The sequence below is a fragment of the Hetaerina americana genome, unplaced genomic scaffold, assembly GCF_022747635.1.
Source record: "Hetaerina americana unplaced genomic scaffold, ioHetAmer1.1.p SCAF_6, whole genome shotgun sequence".
Classification (NCBI taxonomy): Eukaryota; Metazoa; Arthropoda; class Insecta; order Odonata; family Calopterygidae; genus Hetaerina; species Hetaerina americana.
The window spans coordinates 26,219,427-26,238,145 of NW_027287205.1; the positions used below are offsets into that span (position 1 = coordinate 26,219,427).

The following is an 18,719-nucleotide window of genomic DNA, read 5'->3' on the forward strand; positions in this document are numbered from 1 at the left end:
ATATAAAAGCGTTAAACTTAAGCATCGTCGGGAATGGCAACTTCTTGGAATAAATTCCAGAAAAGGAGGTCCTTCCCAAAAAAATCTTTCACTTTTTCCGCCCAAGTCTTGAATAAGCGATATTTATGTATTTGTTTTTGGAACAAATATAGTGCTTATCTCTAAATAAACTTGTTTTCCTTATCACCGCGTTCATTCTTGACATTAATTTGATATAGCTACAGTTGTCCCACAGATGGCAGTGGTGTTAAACATTCAGTGTTATCATGCATGTTAGGCAGCTAATTTAAAGATCGTTACGAATTTACCGCCACTTCTCGTTCAAATCTCGTCAGGTGCGGAGAATCGTGAAAGTTTTCCCTCCAAATTTTGCCTGATGTCAAATGAAGTCAGCAGCTTCAGTCGGTTAGTATATGTTAAACTCTGAATATGGATGATCGTCGAGCTTTGGTTCTGAAGCGACCTGCTGAATACGAGGATTCGGACGCTTTCCGTAAATGTAGGTCTCTCCATCAAAAAATAGGGGTAAGTAAGAGTATCGCTATTGCGACTAACTAAAACCGGTATTTGGACTAACACTTAGTGTAAGGTTTCAGCGGAAAGGGTCTGAGAGAAATTCGTAATTACGTTGAGTTATTAGTCGACGCAGTCGAAGCTTCTAGTGGCTAAATCAACTAATCCGATGTTATTGTAATAGCATAGTTTTCTGTAAGAAGTTAGCTAACGTCAATTTGAATGTCATGTTTCTTATTCTGATATTTTTCTTTTTCAGTTTGTTTTAGATAAATGGGAGGAATCGGTTGGCGACATTTGCCCCAGTGTGTCAAGGCAGGAGGTTTGTATTTTATGATTTTTACTTTGTTCTGGCTATCACGTTTTGTTAAATATTGGCGTAATTGAACTGGGCTGTATTCAAAATCGTCCCTTATCATCACACGCTAAACTATAGTTTGCTAATTTGCATTTATTTCTTGTGTGGTTTGTAATACCAAGCCACAAAATGTTATTTGATTCCTCATTTGTCAAATCCTTGGTATGTAACATTTACTTTCCTCCAAGGAAGTGTTAATTAAGTCTCCCTCTGATTGTTTTGTCGATTTGTCAAAAAGTCAATTTCAAACGAAATATTTATATTTATTTTGTAATTTATTAATTATTTAAGTTATGAACAATTGCTCTCAGTTATCCTGCGCAGAAAAATGCCTCGATGAAGCTGAAAAGAAGTTATGGAAGTTGGTTGCTTGTCAAATGACCGGTGCAATTGTTGGGGGTAAGTAAACAATCTTTACGAAACTCTTCTCAAAATTTAATATGATTATCATCATGGTTCGTATTCATAATATTATTTCATATCTAGGTACTGGCCAAAACAATGAAAACGTTAATACTTATTCAGATAATCTTCAACGTCCATTGAACACTCAAGTTGAATGTCTCCAAAGGGAAGTTCTTACCACTCGGCACTCACCCGCAGCTAGCAATCAATTGGTTCGCGTGCAAAGATGTGTTCAGGTTCAGAATTTGGCCCTGCATAATGTTGAAACAGCTCAACCAAAACTGATGTCCATTAACGTGAGTATCCAAAACTTGATCATTGAAGCTTCTTAGTAATTAGAAGATCACATTGATTCGTCGGAAAATGTAGTTATTGCCCTTGTTAGTGACCACACTTATGAACCTCAGCCTAAACTGTGACTTGACAGGTGGGTGGGGAGCCCACATTGCAAGTTCTGTGGTATATATGATTTAATCAAATGTAGCAGGTTGGGTGCAGTAGCATAACTGGCTGTTTGGAAGGGGATTTTAATTCAAATCAAATTTGCTGCCGGAGTGTATATTTATTTTTTTGTGGTTTTCTTTTGGTTTTAGATTGAAAAAGTTTCCCCCATGTAATTTCTGTAGCTTTTCTATATACTTGCTCTGGCCTGGTCAGAGATGTTTAAAAACATCATCTTTGTGTGAATGTAGAACTTTTGCACTGAAGACAAATATGAGGCAATGGAATGCTACATGCCTTTTTGCTAATAGTAAGAAAAAAAGCTTTTTGGACTCCTAAATTATGTGATAATTTACAGTGCAGTTATGCATAATAGTGACCAACCATGGGAAACAAAATGTGCTGAGTGCAGTAATCATAATGTGGTCATTGCATGTCAAATGAGCAGTGGTCAGAAATTCACCTCTAGCATAATGAGCAAATAATAGCACTTTTCCTAATAGATATTCGTATTGTGGAAAAGTGACTGGGCTATGAATATTGAGTCTGGAGCAATGCAATTCGTTCATCATAATAGATCGTGACTAAACTAGCGCTATGGTTTTTTTAATTCAAAGCATGAACAAACTCGGAAATTTGGGTACTGTATGAACAACTTGAATAATATCAGGCATGGTATTGTGGAATTGGAAACTAATAACCAAATTATAGCATTTTTGCAAAAGTAATACATATTGATGCCTGGTTTTCATGTACTTAATCACCCTCAGTTATAGGATGGATGCAAGCGCCATCTTATACACATTGTACTAGGTGCAAGAGGAGTTGAGGGAGAAGAAAGGGGCACAAAAAGTTCACAAATACTAAGTCTCTGGTGTCTGTGCAACTTGGAATTTTGCTATTCATTCATTCTTATGGCAACCTCTCCAACCCTTCATCACCCAAATCCACCTTTCCCCTTCTCTCCTCCCTCTACTCCCTTTTCTCCTGGTTATAATGCATTATCATTATAACATGGCATTTGTACTCATTCTGTACCTGATTATGACGCAGTCCATTGAAACCTGATAAGTAATAAATTATCTAGAAGAAAAGTGCTGTTATTTAGCAATGTTCATTAGCTGTGTCAATTGTTCAAAAAATGAGCACAATTTTAAAATGCCTTTAATTTCGAGAACCACAACCCTCTCCATGGACTAAGAAATTATGGTGCGCAGCCCTACAGATTACAGGGCCCCACGGAGCTCTGCTATTGGGTTAAATAACGATGAATACCTAAATATTTGGAAGACAGCATCTGATGATGATGGGGTTTAGAAATGTGACTGTATGCAAAGGGTGATGAAAGTGATGTGGAAGAGTATGGTTCTGGAGAAAGGAATGCCTGTGGGTAGCAATTAAATAATTTTGCCAAAGAAGAATTGTTATCTAGCACATGTTTCAAACATCGCAATCAACTTTGGTACACAGGAAAAATGCAGAGTGATATCAGTAACATTATATTATGGTTAGGGATAAATTTAAAAATAGTGTGATCAGCTCACATAGTTTCCTGGGTGCTAATTCAGATTCAGGTCACAATTTAGGTCATGAAGGACACTGTTAAATTTAAGAGAATAAGGAAGGGAATGTGTATCAGTAAATTGGAAGTAGAAGTCTCAGCTGGGGTAAACAGGGAGGAGTACCAGATGACAGTTAATGAAATACGAAAGATATGAACAGTGGAAGAAAATGGGTTTATCTCGAAAAAGATTTAAGAATGCTGCAAAATGAGAAATGTAAATAGAGAAAGGGATAATAATTAAGAAACTCAACTCTCCAGTGGTTCTAGGAGGAATTAAATAGCAAAGGATGAGTGTGTACTTAGAACTGAGGAAAAGTGTATGTTTTTGTATGCTTTAATTTTTCATAACCTCAAAATGAGTATCCACCCAAGCGTCCCAGATATGATTGCATGGTTTTTCCATCCATCTCATTTTCTTTTGTGCTACAGTGAATAATCAGATGTAAGATCCTTCAATTTGGCACGGATGTACTGTTGACCATTCAATGGATATTGTTTGCCAGTATGATCCAAATTTGGGGATTAATCAGCAGGTTGGCTTGGCCCAGTAAGCAATATGCTATACATGCTATGTGCCCGTATGTAATTATTCTGATTGGCTGTTATGTGGTTTTACCCCCATGATTGATTTCTATACTTAAGAATCTTATGCCAAACATTTAAATCAATGTTTTTTTAAAAAATAGTGCAGGCGTTAGGACTCCTTACCCGTTTTCAAGATGTTAATGAATCTATGTGTAATTATTATTGTGGATTCCAGCTTCATTTTATTCAATTTAGAAAGATGTTTTTGCTAGGAACTTCCCAACCTATTGAATCCTTGTGGCATTAAAATATTTGTATGTAAAGCCTTAAAAACATTTCAAATCTTTGATATATTAATTGCTTTTGGTTATGTACAATGTTTTGCTTATTGTATCCTATTTTGTTTCTTCTCCAGAGCAATCAGCAAGTATTAAATTTGCTTGTGGATTGGTACATATCTCCGAGTGAGAAAGGAGTCCATCTGGAAGGAATGCTGTTAAAGTAAGATATAATTATTTGTGATAATGTTCTACAGTTATATCTTTTTATTTTTTGAATCACATATTACTAATCAAATTGACATTAAAAATATAATAGTTGTGATAAATATTTCTAAGGGAAAAATAGGTAAGAGGGGGTATTGTAAATTTTAATTATTATTAAAATATTCTAGTCTACGTAGCCATCTTCCAGAGTCGTACATTTCTCCCAGAATTCCATGACCTTTTGAAGGCCGTTATTGTAAACTTCGGTAGTGTGTGTCAAAAAGCCATTCTCCTTCTTGAATTGCATCATTTGTGTTGTTGAATCACTGACCCCACAATGATTATGTGGATTCTTGGAATAAGCAAGTCACGATTAGGTCAGGAGAATGGGGAGGAATTAGCAAAATTTCAAAGCTGAATTGTCTAAATTTCAGTGATCATGAAATTTCAAAATAGAGCCTCAAATTATCAATTTCACATACTATCACTGCTGAATAAAATGAAAACTTGGTTTTTATCCACACAGAAAGCTTAATTATAAGATAACACTTTTGACTCAAAGGCGACGACATCAGGTATGAAATCTCTTACATGACCAGGAAATGTGTATGCTCTTGCCATGAGGGGAAGTGGGAAATGGAAGGGATTAGCAGAGAAGGTGAAGTATTGTTATGAGACGGCCGCATCGGGGAGGGGGGTAGGTTTGTGGGTGTGTACAATGATGTGGCTGACAGGGGAGTTGAAGAGACAACGTGAATAAAGGAAAGGATTATGAATGAGTGAGAGGAAGGGGAAGACAGTTTACAAATACACTTAGTTGATGGACAATTAAACTTTAAAAACAGGCGAGTATTTTACATAGATGTTTTTGTTAACCAAATTTCAGGCAAGGCACTTTTTACACCTACATTTTTTTGTCCCTTATCCTCGACGTGAAGTATGTCGGGAACAAAGTCACTCTTTTAGGGACTTGGCAACACCAGCGATGATTATTATTATTTTAAATTTGTGTGTGTTTCAAGCTTTACCTTCAAATATACAACGGTGGTCCCAGAGGTACCTGACCCAACAAAGAAATCACAAACATTTTGGAAAACAATTTATTTATTTTTCAACATAATCTCCTTTCAGCTCCGTACATTTTTCCCAGCAATGTTCAATAAGTTCGATACATTTTTTATAATACACTCTCATCCTCATGTTTGGAAAATCTTTGACTACCGAGCCATTTTTTCAAGTTTATGAGCAGACAATAATGCAAGGGGGCTAAATCTAGTGAACAGGATGCATGAGGTAGCAATTTTAAACTTTAATTAATGTATTTTGGCAATTGCAATAACGGATTTTTGAGCTGGTGAATTGTCTTGATGAAACAACACTTTCTTCTTAGCCAAATGTGGCCACTTTTGCTTGATTTCTTCATTCAAATGTTGTAATAAGTTTGCATAATACTTGTTGTTGCATAATGTTTGCATAATACTCGACTCGCCAAAGACTCATATTTACTCCATTATTGTTTATACTCATCTCTTAGTTATTTTTGGTTGTTATGTCCAATTTTTAAGTTGATGTAAATCTAGCCTTAGGTTTATTACATTCCCAATCCAAAATAATAGTAGTAGTACATCTAATGATTCCAGAATCCAGTAAAACCATGCCACATACCAGATAATAATTACTATGCATCAAATGACAAGTCAATCACCTGTTTATATTTTATATTTGCATGGTGCGGCCTAAATGTTGTTCACTTAATTTACCTTGATAGAGCTTACCTTTTAATATCATTTAGAGGGTTGTTTTTGTATAAAATGCGAGTTGTAATGTATACTCCCTTCCATGAAGTTTCTATCTCTAATTTATTTTTGCTTTGCAGTGAAGGTCATTGGAAAACCTCTCCGATAGCTGTCAGAGTAGGACCCACCACGTTGAAAACTTCATCGGGTACCACATATAACATAAGTGGGCAGATGTGTCGTCCAGAAGGTATTTATGTCTGAAAGTGAAATTAACGTGATTGCAAAAACATGTATAAGTGTTGACTTAAGTGTTTGATCACTTGTTTGTTTAGAAGGAGAAAAGGACTGGATTTATGCTCTGAAATAAATTGAGTGGATAGTTACCGGCAAATAAGAAAGTTGGAATTGCCAGAATGATTTTCAGAGCAATGAAATTGAGATGAAATTTTTCCATCTTTTAAACAAAATTGTTAGTGATAGCTCAGCAGGCTTTTTGAGATCAACTGAAGGAATAATTCCAGATAACCTAGTTCACTCTGGAGCCATAAAGATTTGCACATAGTAAATAACCATCAGGTCGCAAGTAAGCAAGGCTAATGACATCAATTCTCCCTACCCAACCACCTTTAAAGCAAACTCATAGTGTTGCCAAATTTTATCAACAGGCAGAAGGTAAATTCCCACTAATGATGGTAGGTCCTTCAAGGTGAAATTTTCCTATAGGTTTAAGAATAATGGCAACAGTAACTCACGTCTGGGAGTAAAACTCTATATTGCCTGGAAGTTATAGCTGTAATTACCTGCTATAATGAACTTTCGCTATTTGAGAAGCATGTACTGGTAATCTGCTGTTTAATCATTTGACCATTTGAGGCTGTTCCCATTACTACTGGAGCGAGTGGAAATCAGCTTGAATTGGAAAACTCATATGCTTGGTGATCAGTTTGAAATGGAAATGCATTTGCGGTATACAAAGGCAATCCGAAAGGTGCCCGACCCAACTGAGAAAACCCAAACATTTTGGAAAAAAAAGTATTTATTTTTCATCATAATCCCCTTTCAGGTCCATGCACTTTTTCCAGCAATGTTCAATAAGTTCAATACCGTCTTTATAATAAGAACTGTCCTGCTCCTCAAAATAGCCATTAACTGCGGACATCACTTCCTCATTGTTGGAAAATCTTTGACCACCGAGCCATTTTTCCTAGTTTGCGAACAGAAAATCATCCGAGGATGCTAAATCTGGCAAATGGTGTGCATGAGGTAGCAATTCAAACTTTAATTCATGAATTTTGGCTATTGCAGTAACAGATGTGAGCTGGTGCATTGTCTTGATGAAACAGCACCTTTCTTCTTAGCCAAATGCGGCCGCTTTTGCTTGATTTCTTTGCTCAAATGCTGCAATAGGTTTGCGTAATATTTGTCATTAATAGTTATTCCTTTTTCATGGTAGTCAATGAAAATTATCCCACGTGCATCCAAAAAACTGACACCTTTACCTTGCCTGCAGATAAAACTGTTCGCCTTCTTTGGAGGCGGTTCTCCCTTTTGAATCCATTGATTTGATTGTTATTTGGTCAGGTGTGAAGTAATGGTCCCATGTTTCATCCATGGTTATGAAACAGTGCCAAAATTGTGCTATGTTGCTGTAAAACTTTACTAAACACTCAATTGAAACATCTTCACGACACTGGTTTTGTTCGAGTGTGAGCAAACGTGGTACCCATCTTGTACACAGCTTTCTCATGTCCAAATTTTCAGTCAACATGTGATGTACCGCACTTATTGAAATGCCTACTATGTCTGCTAGCTCACGCACTTTCAGTCAACGATCATCCAGTATCACTTTGTGGATTTTATTCACCGTTTCTGGAATCATCACCTTATTTGTTTGAGCAATGCGATGCTTGTCTTGACAGCTCGTATGGCCTCTTTTAAACTCTGCTACCCAATGTTTCACTGTTGTAAACGAATGTGCAGATACACCCAGAGTAGAATCCAGTTCAGCTTTTATATTGGTTGGGCTGAGGCATTTCAAATAAAAGTATTGTATCACATAACAATGACCAATTTCCTCCATTTCCCAAATTCACTGGAAACATTCACTGGCTGGCTGCCAAACATATACGAAACAACGTAGCATCTTCAATTTAGAAACAAATGCTTTGTAGTTTGCGTACTTTCAAATACAATGAAATTATTCTAACAGCTACTGCCATCTCTTTATCAGGCCAGATACTTCTGGGCCATCATCTGTACAGGGTCGCACCCAAAAGTGGTAGGACTGATTTTCTCTGGTGCGAACGGAGCGGTGGAGGGGGGTCTGCCTGGCAGGGTAAGGTGGAGGGGGCTCTTAGCAACAGACCGACTCCAACCTCAGTCGTCTGCGGGCTGTCGTTGAGTGAGGTCACCGTTTTTAGTGAAGCAAGTTTTTTGTCCGCGTAGAAAAACAAAATGAATCTGGATTTAGAGCAACGTTATTCCGTGAAGTTTTGTGTGAAACTCGGGAAGACGGCAACTGAGACCCTCGAAATGATCAAGCAGGCTTATGGGGACACTGCCTTAAGCCGTTCCACAGTATTTGAGTGGCACAAGTTGTTTAAAGAGGGTAGGGAGCTCGTTGAAGATGACCATCGCTCCGGACGGCCGTCGATGGCAAGAACCGACACGAATGTGGACCGAGTGAGGACACTGCTGAACACAGACTGACGCTTAACCAGTAAAGAAATTGCAGACCAGTTGGGTCTGTCTGCATCCAACGTCCAACGTATTATTTCACGTGATTTGGCCATGCGCAAGGTGTGCGCCAAAATGGTGCCGAAAATTCTGAGTGTCGACCAACAGGCAACACGTGTGCGCATTTCCGGAGAAGTGTTAGCCAATTTGCACTGAGATGAAAATTGGCTAACACTTCTTCGGAAATGCGCCCCCGGACTTCTTCTTCCCCCTGATGAAAAGACAGCTCAAGGGATGACGTTTTGACTCGATAAAGGCCGTTCAAGAGGCTTCGACGAGGGTCATCAACGGCATCCCCAAAGAAAATTTCCAGAGGCATATGGGGAATGGGAGCAACGTTATACTAAGTGTGTAGCAGCTCAAGGAGCATACTTAGAAGATTATTAAGTCGATGTATGTATATCGTCAATAAAATTCTTGTCAAAAAATCAGTCCTACCACTTTTGGGTGCGACCCTGTATATTCACTTCGACCACTGTTGCAAGAGTGACAAGATCATGCCAATGTAACTCAAGGAACGTTAATGTATATAATTTTCTATAGACTTCATTGTTGGTAGATGAATTAAATTGCCATGTTTAGGTTTCGACTTAGCACAATGAATATTTTGTAGTTTAAAGAGGTTCACGAAGTGTTGTGGGACCAGGGCTAGAATTGGTTCTGTGGAAGTTTTATATGATCAGAGGCTTGTGAAATAAGATTTTATAGTATTAAGTTGTTAAGATTTATTAAAACTCGGTGAAATTAGGCTTTTCATATTTTCCCTAAATTTTGGGGAATGCTGGTTAAAGTTTGTTTTAATGTTATTAATTATTTATATATATTTCAGGTGAGAATATACCAGAATTTGTGTATGAAAATTTTCGGCTAGGATTTCCTGACAACTGGCAGGAGGTTGTGCAGGAATGGATTGCACTGATGGAGAAAGAAAGAAGTGAGTGAATGTAGTTTACTACCAATTCTTGTCAACATTTCATCAAGATTCTCTGGGATTCAAATGTAGAGAGATTGTCATTACAGTTTCTTTCTGATACATCCTCTGGCTATGTTGTGGACTTTCATTTGCTCATGTGTTCTATTTAGTGGTGGAAATCCAGCAAAATATTGGTGCGTTGGCAAAAAAGGGCCCAGCAGGAGTTCAGAATCAAGTGATATATCAGGAAGGAGCTCCCAGCAACAAAGCACCTGAAAGATATTTGGATAATGAGGAGATTAAAATGCCACCACCCACTCAGCCCCCACATAATTTGACTAGAAATCAGAGTAAGAAAAATATCATGGTACCAAGAGCACACTCTGTAATGGAGAGGGGTCGACATGCAGATAAGGTGATTATGTTCTACTTTCTAAGCTGTTAAATAATAGGACAGTTTTAAGGTCCAAATTATTTTTGTAAAACTACATAACCATAAGTTGAAACCCTTGTTACTTTTCAACATCATCTCCTCATGTAGGCATGTACATTTTGTCAATGGTGACGCCATGATTCCATGGCTCCTGAAAATGATTATGCCAAACTTTCTTTTGCCCAACAGTGAAACCTGTTGATCAGTTGCAGAAGTTTCTTGGCCTTATTGTCATGTGAGATTTAGCCTTCATTGAATTGTCGTGCACAGAAACATGTTTTCCACATCCATAACACCATTAGTGGCTATTAAAACCCTATGCACTTTACAATGCAACCATCTTAGTTTGGCATTCCTAAAGGAATACAGCATACTTCAATGTCAATAACATTTTATTCATGTCCTGGCAAAAAAATTGGATGGCCTTTGATTTTAAATGCACTTCTAAATTTAGTTTGATGAATGTGTGACCAATCAATAATTTTATGCTGTCAAAATCATTGTGATAATCCTAATTTTGTGTTACTTTTAATGAAATGTGTAGTTGGGGATAATGCTTTTCTATATATATATATATATATATATATATATATATTATCCGGGACGCTTACGCTATGGCGTCACGTTTGTGTAGCTCCTGCGACAACTCGTTTGAAAGCAGGAAGAAAGTCATCTATTGCGACCTTTGTCCATGTTTATTTCACGATAAATGCTCAGGCCTTAATGATATACAATTAAAAGCCTTAATAGACAGCCACGAGATTTTTTGGAAGTGTTTTTCATGTCGGGAGGCTAAGTTCACCTTGTCCATCATGGCCGCTGATATTGCGACGCTGAAGCAAGAGTTAAACAATTGAAAAAGTTCGCGACGACCCGACGTCATCGAACCGAAAAAAGTCTCTTTCAAATCATCTAAGCTAGCGAAGGTTGATGATATCAAATTTCAGCAACCTGCCGCCGCTATTCTTCCCGAAGTTGTCATTGCTAAGGTGGAAGAAGTAAACGCAAGTCTCGGTGCAACAAATCCTGTTTCGAGATCAGTAGAATCTCCACCCCCATTGCCACCAGTCCAGCCAACTGAGCTATTAACTGTGGGAGATAGTCCGGACGACGAAGGTTATATAAAGGTGAGCTCTGGGAAAAACAAAAAACGTAAACACAAGGTTGTGTTCGGCAGTAGTGCGTGTTCAAGTGATACACCAAACTTTTCCGGCGTCCCCCGGCGGTCCCTCCTATATGTGGGACGTGTAGAAAAAAGTACATCTACTGATGATATTATCAAATATCTGCGTAAAAAGTTTCCGCACGGTGACTTTCTGTGTGAAAGATTGTTTACTGGTGAGAACTATCGTTCTTTCAAAGGGGACGCTCCGCTTACTCTGTGAGAAGATTTGTTTAAGAGTGAAACCTGGCCTCAGGGAGTAAAGGTTGGGAAATTCTTTCCATTGAAAAGGTTTAAAGGAGAAAAGGACGCTGCTTCCTTTTCTTCAAATGACCCATCAACTGAGAACAGTGTCATAACTCAAGATCCAGGAAATGATAGTCACAAGATCGGTAACAGGATCTCTGAAACCTAAATCGTCGTGACTAGATGTGGCTGAATCATCACAACAAGTGGGCAACGGTAGCTCTAAGCCGAAGCTTAGAATACTTCATGTCAATATTCAATGTTTGAGGAACAAACCTCTAGAACTAGAAGTGCTTTTAAATTCATATGACCCTCATATAATCACTCTCTGTGAGCACTGGCTCAAATGTAATGAATTAAGCACTCTCAGAATCAGTGGCTATGTAGCTGCAGATTTTTTCTGTCGAACTAACAAGAAAAATGGTGGAGTAGGCATCCTTGTTAGAGAATCACTAGGAACTGAAGACCTTAGCCGATCCTATAAAAGTCTGAATGCAGAGTGTGACTTCGAATGCTCTGTATGTAAGATCAACACCAACAGTGGTCCAGTGTGTATTGTTACTGTGTACAGATCGCCAACTGGCTGTTTTACTTCTTTTCTGCACAAACTTGAATGTCTGATAGATATTATTCACAAAAACTCACCTAACGTTAACCTCGCCATTACTGGTGACTTTAACTGTGACTTTTTAACTAACTCAAAGAACAAGAGTGATTTACTTAATTTATTTATGTCCTATTATCTCCAGGTGATCAATAAGGAAGCAACTCGGGTAACTAACCACTCAGCATCCCTATTGGATGTAATTGCAACCAACATCAACACCAACTGTGCCAAATCAGAAGTGATTCTGTCGGATATTTCAGACCACTACCCCATACTAACAAGCCTAGAAATAGGCCTCTCTTTTCCATGTTATACAGTTACTTGCCGCTCCTTCTCAGAGATGAATAATATTAATTTCTCACAAATGTTAGATACAGAAACCTGGGATGCAGTTTTTTCTGCAAAAACTGTAGAAACCAAGTTTGATGCATTCTACAGCAAATTTCTATTTTACTTTGATATAGCCTATCCTAATCTGCAAATTAAAGTCAAGCCAAAGCCAATGCGTAAAAAATGGATCACTGATGAAATTCGTCTGATGTCGATTCATCTTAAAGAAATGGCTGTGGTCTGTAAATCCTCGATGTGCAAGGAAACTGTAGTTCAATTTAAAATCTTGAAAAAATTATACCGCAAAATGCTTAATGATGCTAAAAAGTCGTGTAACAACTATAGACTTGATCAGGCAGAAAATAAGACTAAGGCCATATGGGAAATAATTAATGAAGCCAAGGGAGCAGGAAAACAGAGTCAAACTCAATATCAATGACCCCAAAGGCCATCCTATCTCCAACTACAGCATCCTAGCAAATAGTTTAAATGAATTTTTCTCCAAAACAAGTGCCCCCCTAAATCCAGCTCACCCATTGGAGCCAAGCTTTACCAGCTCTTGCAAATCCTTATTTCTTTACCCCTGCACAGACATAGAATTGAAAAATATTTTTCAGAATCTACGAAATAAATTTAGTTCAGGATTGGATGAGATTCCCAGCCCAGTTCTTAAACGCTCATTTCATCTGATCAGGACACCTCTGTTACATATTATAAATGAATCCCTGCTGCAAGGAATATTCCCACCTCCTTTGAAAGTTGCAAAAGTTATCCCGCTCTATAAAAAGAATTTACTATTGCAAAAATGCATAAATATGGCAATAGGGGCAATGCACATGACTGGTTAGTCTCATATCTTCAGGGCCGTCAGCAGCACGTGGTTTTGCTCAATGATGGAAAAAAATTCATCTCTCCTGGTAAAGTTGTATGCCAAGGTGTCCCACAGGGTTCAGTTCTGGGTCCTATCCTGTTTCTCCTCTACATTAATGACTTACCTGAGAATATAAGAACCAACGAAAGGGATGATCCACTCCTATTTGCAGACGATACCAGTATCATACTCACTGCCTCTACAGTCCAAAGTTTAACAAACAATGCTAAACAAACCGTTCAACATCTGAACTCATGGTGTAGCAGGAATCAGCTGAATTTAAATGTGGAAAAGTCCCAACTACTTTACTTTGCTAATAAAAACAAAAACATGGCCACTTTTGCAATTGAATCAAGTGGAAAACTAATTCCCCAAGCGCCCCATGCAAAATTCCTAGGAATAGTTCTAGACGGGCGGTTGTCCTGGTGGGAGCATATATGTCACCTGGGCAAAAAAATTAATACCATTTGCTTCCTTATTAGAAGCACCAGGTTTACCGTAACAATGGATGTCCTCATGTCAATATATTATGCAAATATCTACTCCTGTATAGTATATAGTATCCTTTTCTGGGGTTCTTCTCCGCTTGCAGACACAATATTTAAAATTCAAAAGCGAGCCGTACGGCTAATTGTCAAAGCAGAGCATAATGCTCCTTGTCGTCCATTATTCCATAAATTGAACATTCTACCTTTGCCATGTATTTATATCTATGTATTACTGGTGTACACCTTTGTAAACCTTTCAATGTATGACACAAATTGTGGTATTCACCACTATGGGACCAGGTCTAAAAATGATCTGCACCGAACTTACGTAAGAACTAGAACCACCGCACTAGGCCCTAAATCTATGGGTCTCCTTATGTTTAATAAGCTAAATGAGGACCTGAAATCCAGCACAAACATTTATCTATTTAAAAGGAAATTGAGAGCTTTTCTTCAAAGGAATTTGTTCTATTCTATTAGGAATTTCATGGAACATGAAACTTAGAATAGGCATATGTATTTACATTGTGTATTATTGTATATATTGACGTGTCCTATACTATGTGTACAATTTTTTTGTATGATGCAGTCTCTGGACAAATAAAATTATTATTATTATCTATATAAGAAATTATTGAAGACTCTTCTGTGGTTAATTTTTCACTTGAAGCAAATGCCTATGTGAAATTGCTGGTATTATTCACCTATACTTTATATATCTCAGTCTGACTTCCGACAGGGTTTTTTGTCTTTGTTGTGTTGTTGAATTTAGTCTAATAATTCGGAATATTTTTTCCAAAATATATTATCGGGGAATGTTGAAAATACAGTTAAGCATCATGAAGGCTCCGATGAATAACTAAAAATGACTGTTACCTAATTCTAGTCCTGAAAAAAAGTAGACATTAGATATCCTAACATTAGGTGTACATATTTTGGCTAGTATAGCCGTATTTTCTGTGCATGTATTATTTTGCTATATTCTTGGGTAAAATGTTATTGCTGTTAATTAAGTCACATTATATTGTGTTTTGCGGCATGATATTGTAGTGAGTAGTGCATTTGGCTACAGACTAAAGGGCCCAGATTTATTCTCATTTACTTTGGATATCCTCATGTTCACTCAAGCCATGATTTATAAGGTACGATATGATCTTTCAAAACTGCATATGTCAGAGGGAAAGAAACCAGCCCCATACATTCTGAAATTTGAATGTCAAGTGCTATAGGGCTCAGTAGCCATGATGAACTCTACCCTCAACTTATCAAGTTATCCTTTTGGTTGATCGGGTTTCTTACACGACGTAGATGAGGATATTGTAACTTGCCATAGACATCAAAGATTTGTCATGTCATTGGGAACCCATTTGTCTTTAGTTTCAATAGAGCTTATTCATGCAAGTGGTGATATAGGATTGTAAATTTCATCATTGTCAATGTTCCCGTTGACCAGATAATTGTGAAATCCACATCCTACCTTTCTTATATCATGAGGTTATCGATTCTTGCTCCATCCTACACCCTCTCTTCAAGAGCCCTAAGTCAGAGCATGGTCTAAACTGTACTTCCATTTATTTGTTAAATAAAAATTTTTTTTATTTTACGACTGGGTTTTTGTATTACATCACCACCTGATGATGATGTAATACATTGAAACCCGGTCGTAAAATAAAAAAAAATTTTATCAAGTGGCGAAGTTCTTTAATCAGTTATTCATTATGTTCGACTTCCACCACATCACATCTGAACCTACTCAATTTGTACCATTGCAATCATCCTGAATGTTTGTTTTGATAGGTAAGTGAACTAGGAAGAACTATAACCAGGTTTGTAAAATAGATTTGAACCTGGAAGCATTTAGTCATTGGTTCAACACTAAACCTAATATGGCTACCTCAAGAATTTTTCACGTCATTCCATTTCCAAATCTGGTGTAACAATGGCTGCCAATGACATTGTCAAGCAAGTTATAGTGATTGAATGGTGTTAGTGAACAAGTACATAAAATATTTAAAACTGAGTCTAATAAGTTTTCTTACACTCATGTGGTGATTTCTTGTTGCAAGCATTCATTTGAACACTTTGAAGTAAAATATTTAATCCAACCAATTCGCCATCAACTAAGTGATATTCATGCTGAATAATCAGCCTTGCAGATGGTAAACAAAAATTTGATTTTGTCATTGCCATGTATTAACAAATTATGCTGCATCAATTTTTATTTTAAGTTATATAATGATTTACCTCTCATTTACCAGGTTCGAATGGACAATGAAGGAAAGAAATCCAATTCCCCGATAGAAAGGAGATGTTCAAATCGAGTTCTAATGAGATCCTTAACAGATTTGTCCATGAACGGCAGTACTGCAAGTCAGGTGGGTTATCTTCTTCTCTTCAACCTTGTATCCCTTTGCTTTGTATTCATTCTTGTTTGCTCTATGACTGGTTCCTGACAGCCAATTTGTTGCATGACCGCCTTGAGGCATGCAGGGTACAATGTGGACATGGCAGTTCTTCCATAAATGATGAATACAATCTTCCTGAATAATGAGATATTTTAGGAATACTGAAAATGACCAATTCCAGCATCCAAGATGCAACAGTTTATTTGCATGAGGTGCTTAGTAGTTACATATGATCGGGATGTTAATATTTACTTAAAGAAAGAAAGTGGCCTCAGCGGGTCAGGGTGACTATTCAATTCAGTAAATGGAGAAATGGTCTTGAATTACACTACTACTTCAAAATTTTGGGAAAAGAGCTAAATTTTTTGAAAAAGGTCTGGAATTTATTATGCAAATGGGGAGAAAGACATGGGAATCTGGTATTTCCCATAAGAACGGTATGCATTTTAATTGTGAGATCAGTTAATGTTTACTATAAACTGCTGGTGCAGACCCTATCAAAAACTGAAACTGATTTTGGGCGAACTTCAGTAATACCATTGGCACACAGAAGGATGAGGGATGAGCCACAAAAAAAGTATGAAACCAGTTTTCAAAGACTCCGGAAATCCACATATCTCCTTCCCAATAGACCATAACAGTGTAGTGGAAGGGCTTAAATTCTCTAATGGCCCATAAAGCTGCACTGGCAATAGCAATGATAATTGCTCATGGTAGTGTTAACCATGCCAGGTAAGTCAAAAGGATAAGAGGGAGTGACAAAGGGTTATGTGGAGCATCTGTTCCTCAGGGAAGCAGCTACACTATGGTGAAGATCCCAGTGGCAATTTTGCAATTTTAGTGATAGTGTTACATTAAAGTTACTCTTGAGGACTGTGATGAAATACCATTTCAATGCATCATTCCAAGTAATCATGGTGGAACCAAATATAAAAATGAAACCCGGTAACAATGGGACTTAGGCCACAGGTTTGAGTGTTGGCCCTGGCAGCAGAGAAGGTAAGCCTGCATGGCTCTCATCACTGGATTTCCTTCAGAGTGGATGGGAACAGGAAGGAAGATACAGAAGAGGAATACTACCATAAAACTGGACAGAATGTTAGGATGTTGATAAGGATAGGGAAGATAAGAATATGGGTGATTACCATGAACTCAGAATTAGGGTGAAGATAATTCAAAGATTAAACATTAAACTGAGATAAGAAACTATTTGGGTAAAATAAAAATGGTAGACAAAAACAATAGTGATGTAGCAATGAGAAAAGTATTCATTTTGAGGCAGAGGGATTAATAGAGGGATTTATTTAGAGGGATTTAGTAAATTAATACCTGCTCTGAACTCCACCAAAATTGATTCAATCCATCCTTGTGCATCAAAAAAATGTCTGTATATGTCATTTCTTTTTCTGAATGTGTCTCTTTGGTTTAGTGGCTTTTTTCTCCTATTTGATTAACAGAATTTCCTTTTCCAACATAGTATTTGTGCTGTAGTCTAGTCCAGTAGTGATTTAATTAGTTATTGTGATGGTGATTTGGAATTATTTAATCGTGTTTCATGTGTTTTGTGCTGATAAAATTTTCACGTAATGGTCTTAGTATGATTATGTATGCATGTTTTGCAATAATCAGATTTTTGATCATTTTGGTCTTCTTGAATTTTTGTTTAGCAGAATTCAGACATGTCTGTGGATTTAAACTGTTTGAAAAGATGGGGTGCCGAGCATGTTGAAGCAACAGGTGAACTGGTGTTGGTGGGCAACCTTGTGAGGTGAGTTGCAATCAAAATAAAAACTGCTGCTGAAAAAATTATACACTTAAAGAAATAATGAGGCAACTCAATTTTGCGGTAAATTTTTACAATGTAGGAAAAGTCTGCTCAGTTGTCAGCATAGAGCATAATGTACTTTTTTAATTTACATAAAGTGTCCGTTCAGTAAGTATTGTGACTGGTTAGCTGTAACCTCAACAGAGCAGTGGATGGGGGTCCGACCAGTCGGCTCGGTAGAGGGGTCCCCCACCACTCCGACGCACTTTAGTTCAGTCGCCTCTGGGCATACGTTGAGACAGGAGGTGGATTTTTGTGATGTGTGGTTGTTTGTGGTTCTCATTAAACAAGCTTATGGGGATGATGCCTTAGGCCGCACAAAGTTTTTGAGTGGCAGAAAATGTTAAAGCAAAGCCGGGAGCTCGCCGAAAACAAGCACCGCATCGGATACCCGATGGATCCCATCGGATACCATTTGAACCGATGCTCAGGTTGCCAAAGTGAAAAAAGTTTTGGACTCTGACAGGCATTTAACCATCGCCCTTCTCAGTGAGGAGCCCATCCTTTGTCAGATCTGTCCACACTAGTGTAACAGAGGATTTCGCAATGATGGAAGTGCGTGCAAAACTGGTGAAGAAAGTCTTGAGCGAGGAACAAAATCTGTCTCGGGTGGAAATTTTGCAAGAAATTTTGGACTGCATCCTGGAAGATGAAGATTTTCATGACGTTATTA

General features: G+C 37.7%; 1 protein-coding gene across 1 annotated transcript in view; it reads left to right on the plus strand.

Moving 5' to 3' along the window:
* Positions 1–421: 421 nt before the first annotated feature.
* LOC139695189 (uncharacterized) overlaps positions 422–18,719 on the plus strand; it is a 30,737-nt gene continuing 12,439 nt past the window's right edge. Inside the window, exons 1-10 of the mRNA XM_071593859.1 lie at positions 422–525; positions 773–835; positions 1,183–1,270; positions 1,358–1,572; positions 4,222–4,307; positions 6,168–6,277; positions 9,596–9,700; positions 9,850–10,094; positions 16,075–16,191; positions 17,892–17,989. Coding sequence (XP_071449960.1) covers positions 430–525; positions 773–835; positions 1,183–1,270; positions 1,358–1,572; positions 4,222–4,307; positions 6,168–6,277; positions 9,596–9,700; positions 9,850–10,094; positions 16,075–16,191; positions 17,892–17,989 — 1,223 coding nt within the window. The 5' untranslated portion in view covers positions 422–429. The remainder of the gene's footprint in view (positions 526–772; positions 836–1,182; positions 1,271–1,357; positions 1,573–4,221; positions 4,308–6,167; positions 6,278–9,595; positions 9,701–9,849; positions 10,095–16,074; positions 16,192–17,891; positions 17,990–18,719) is intronic.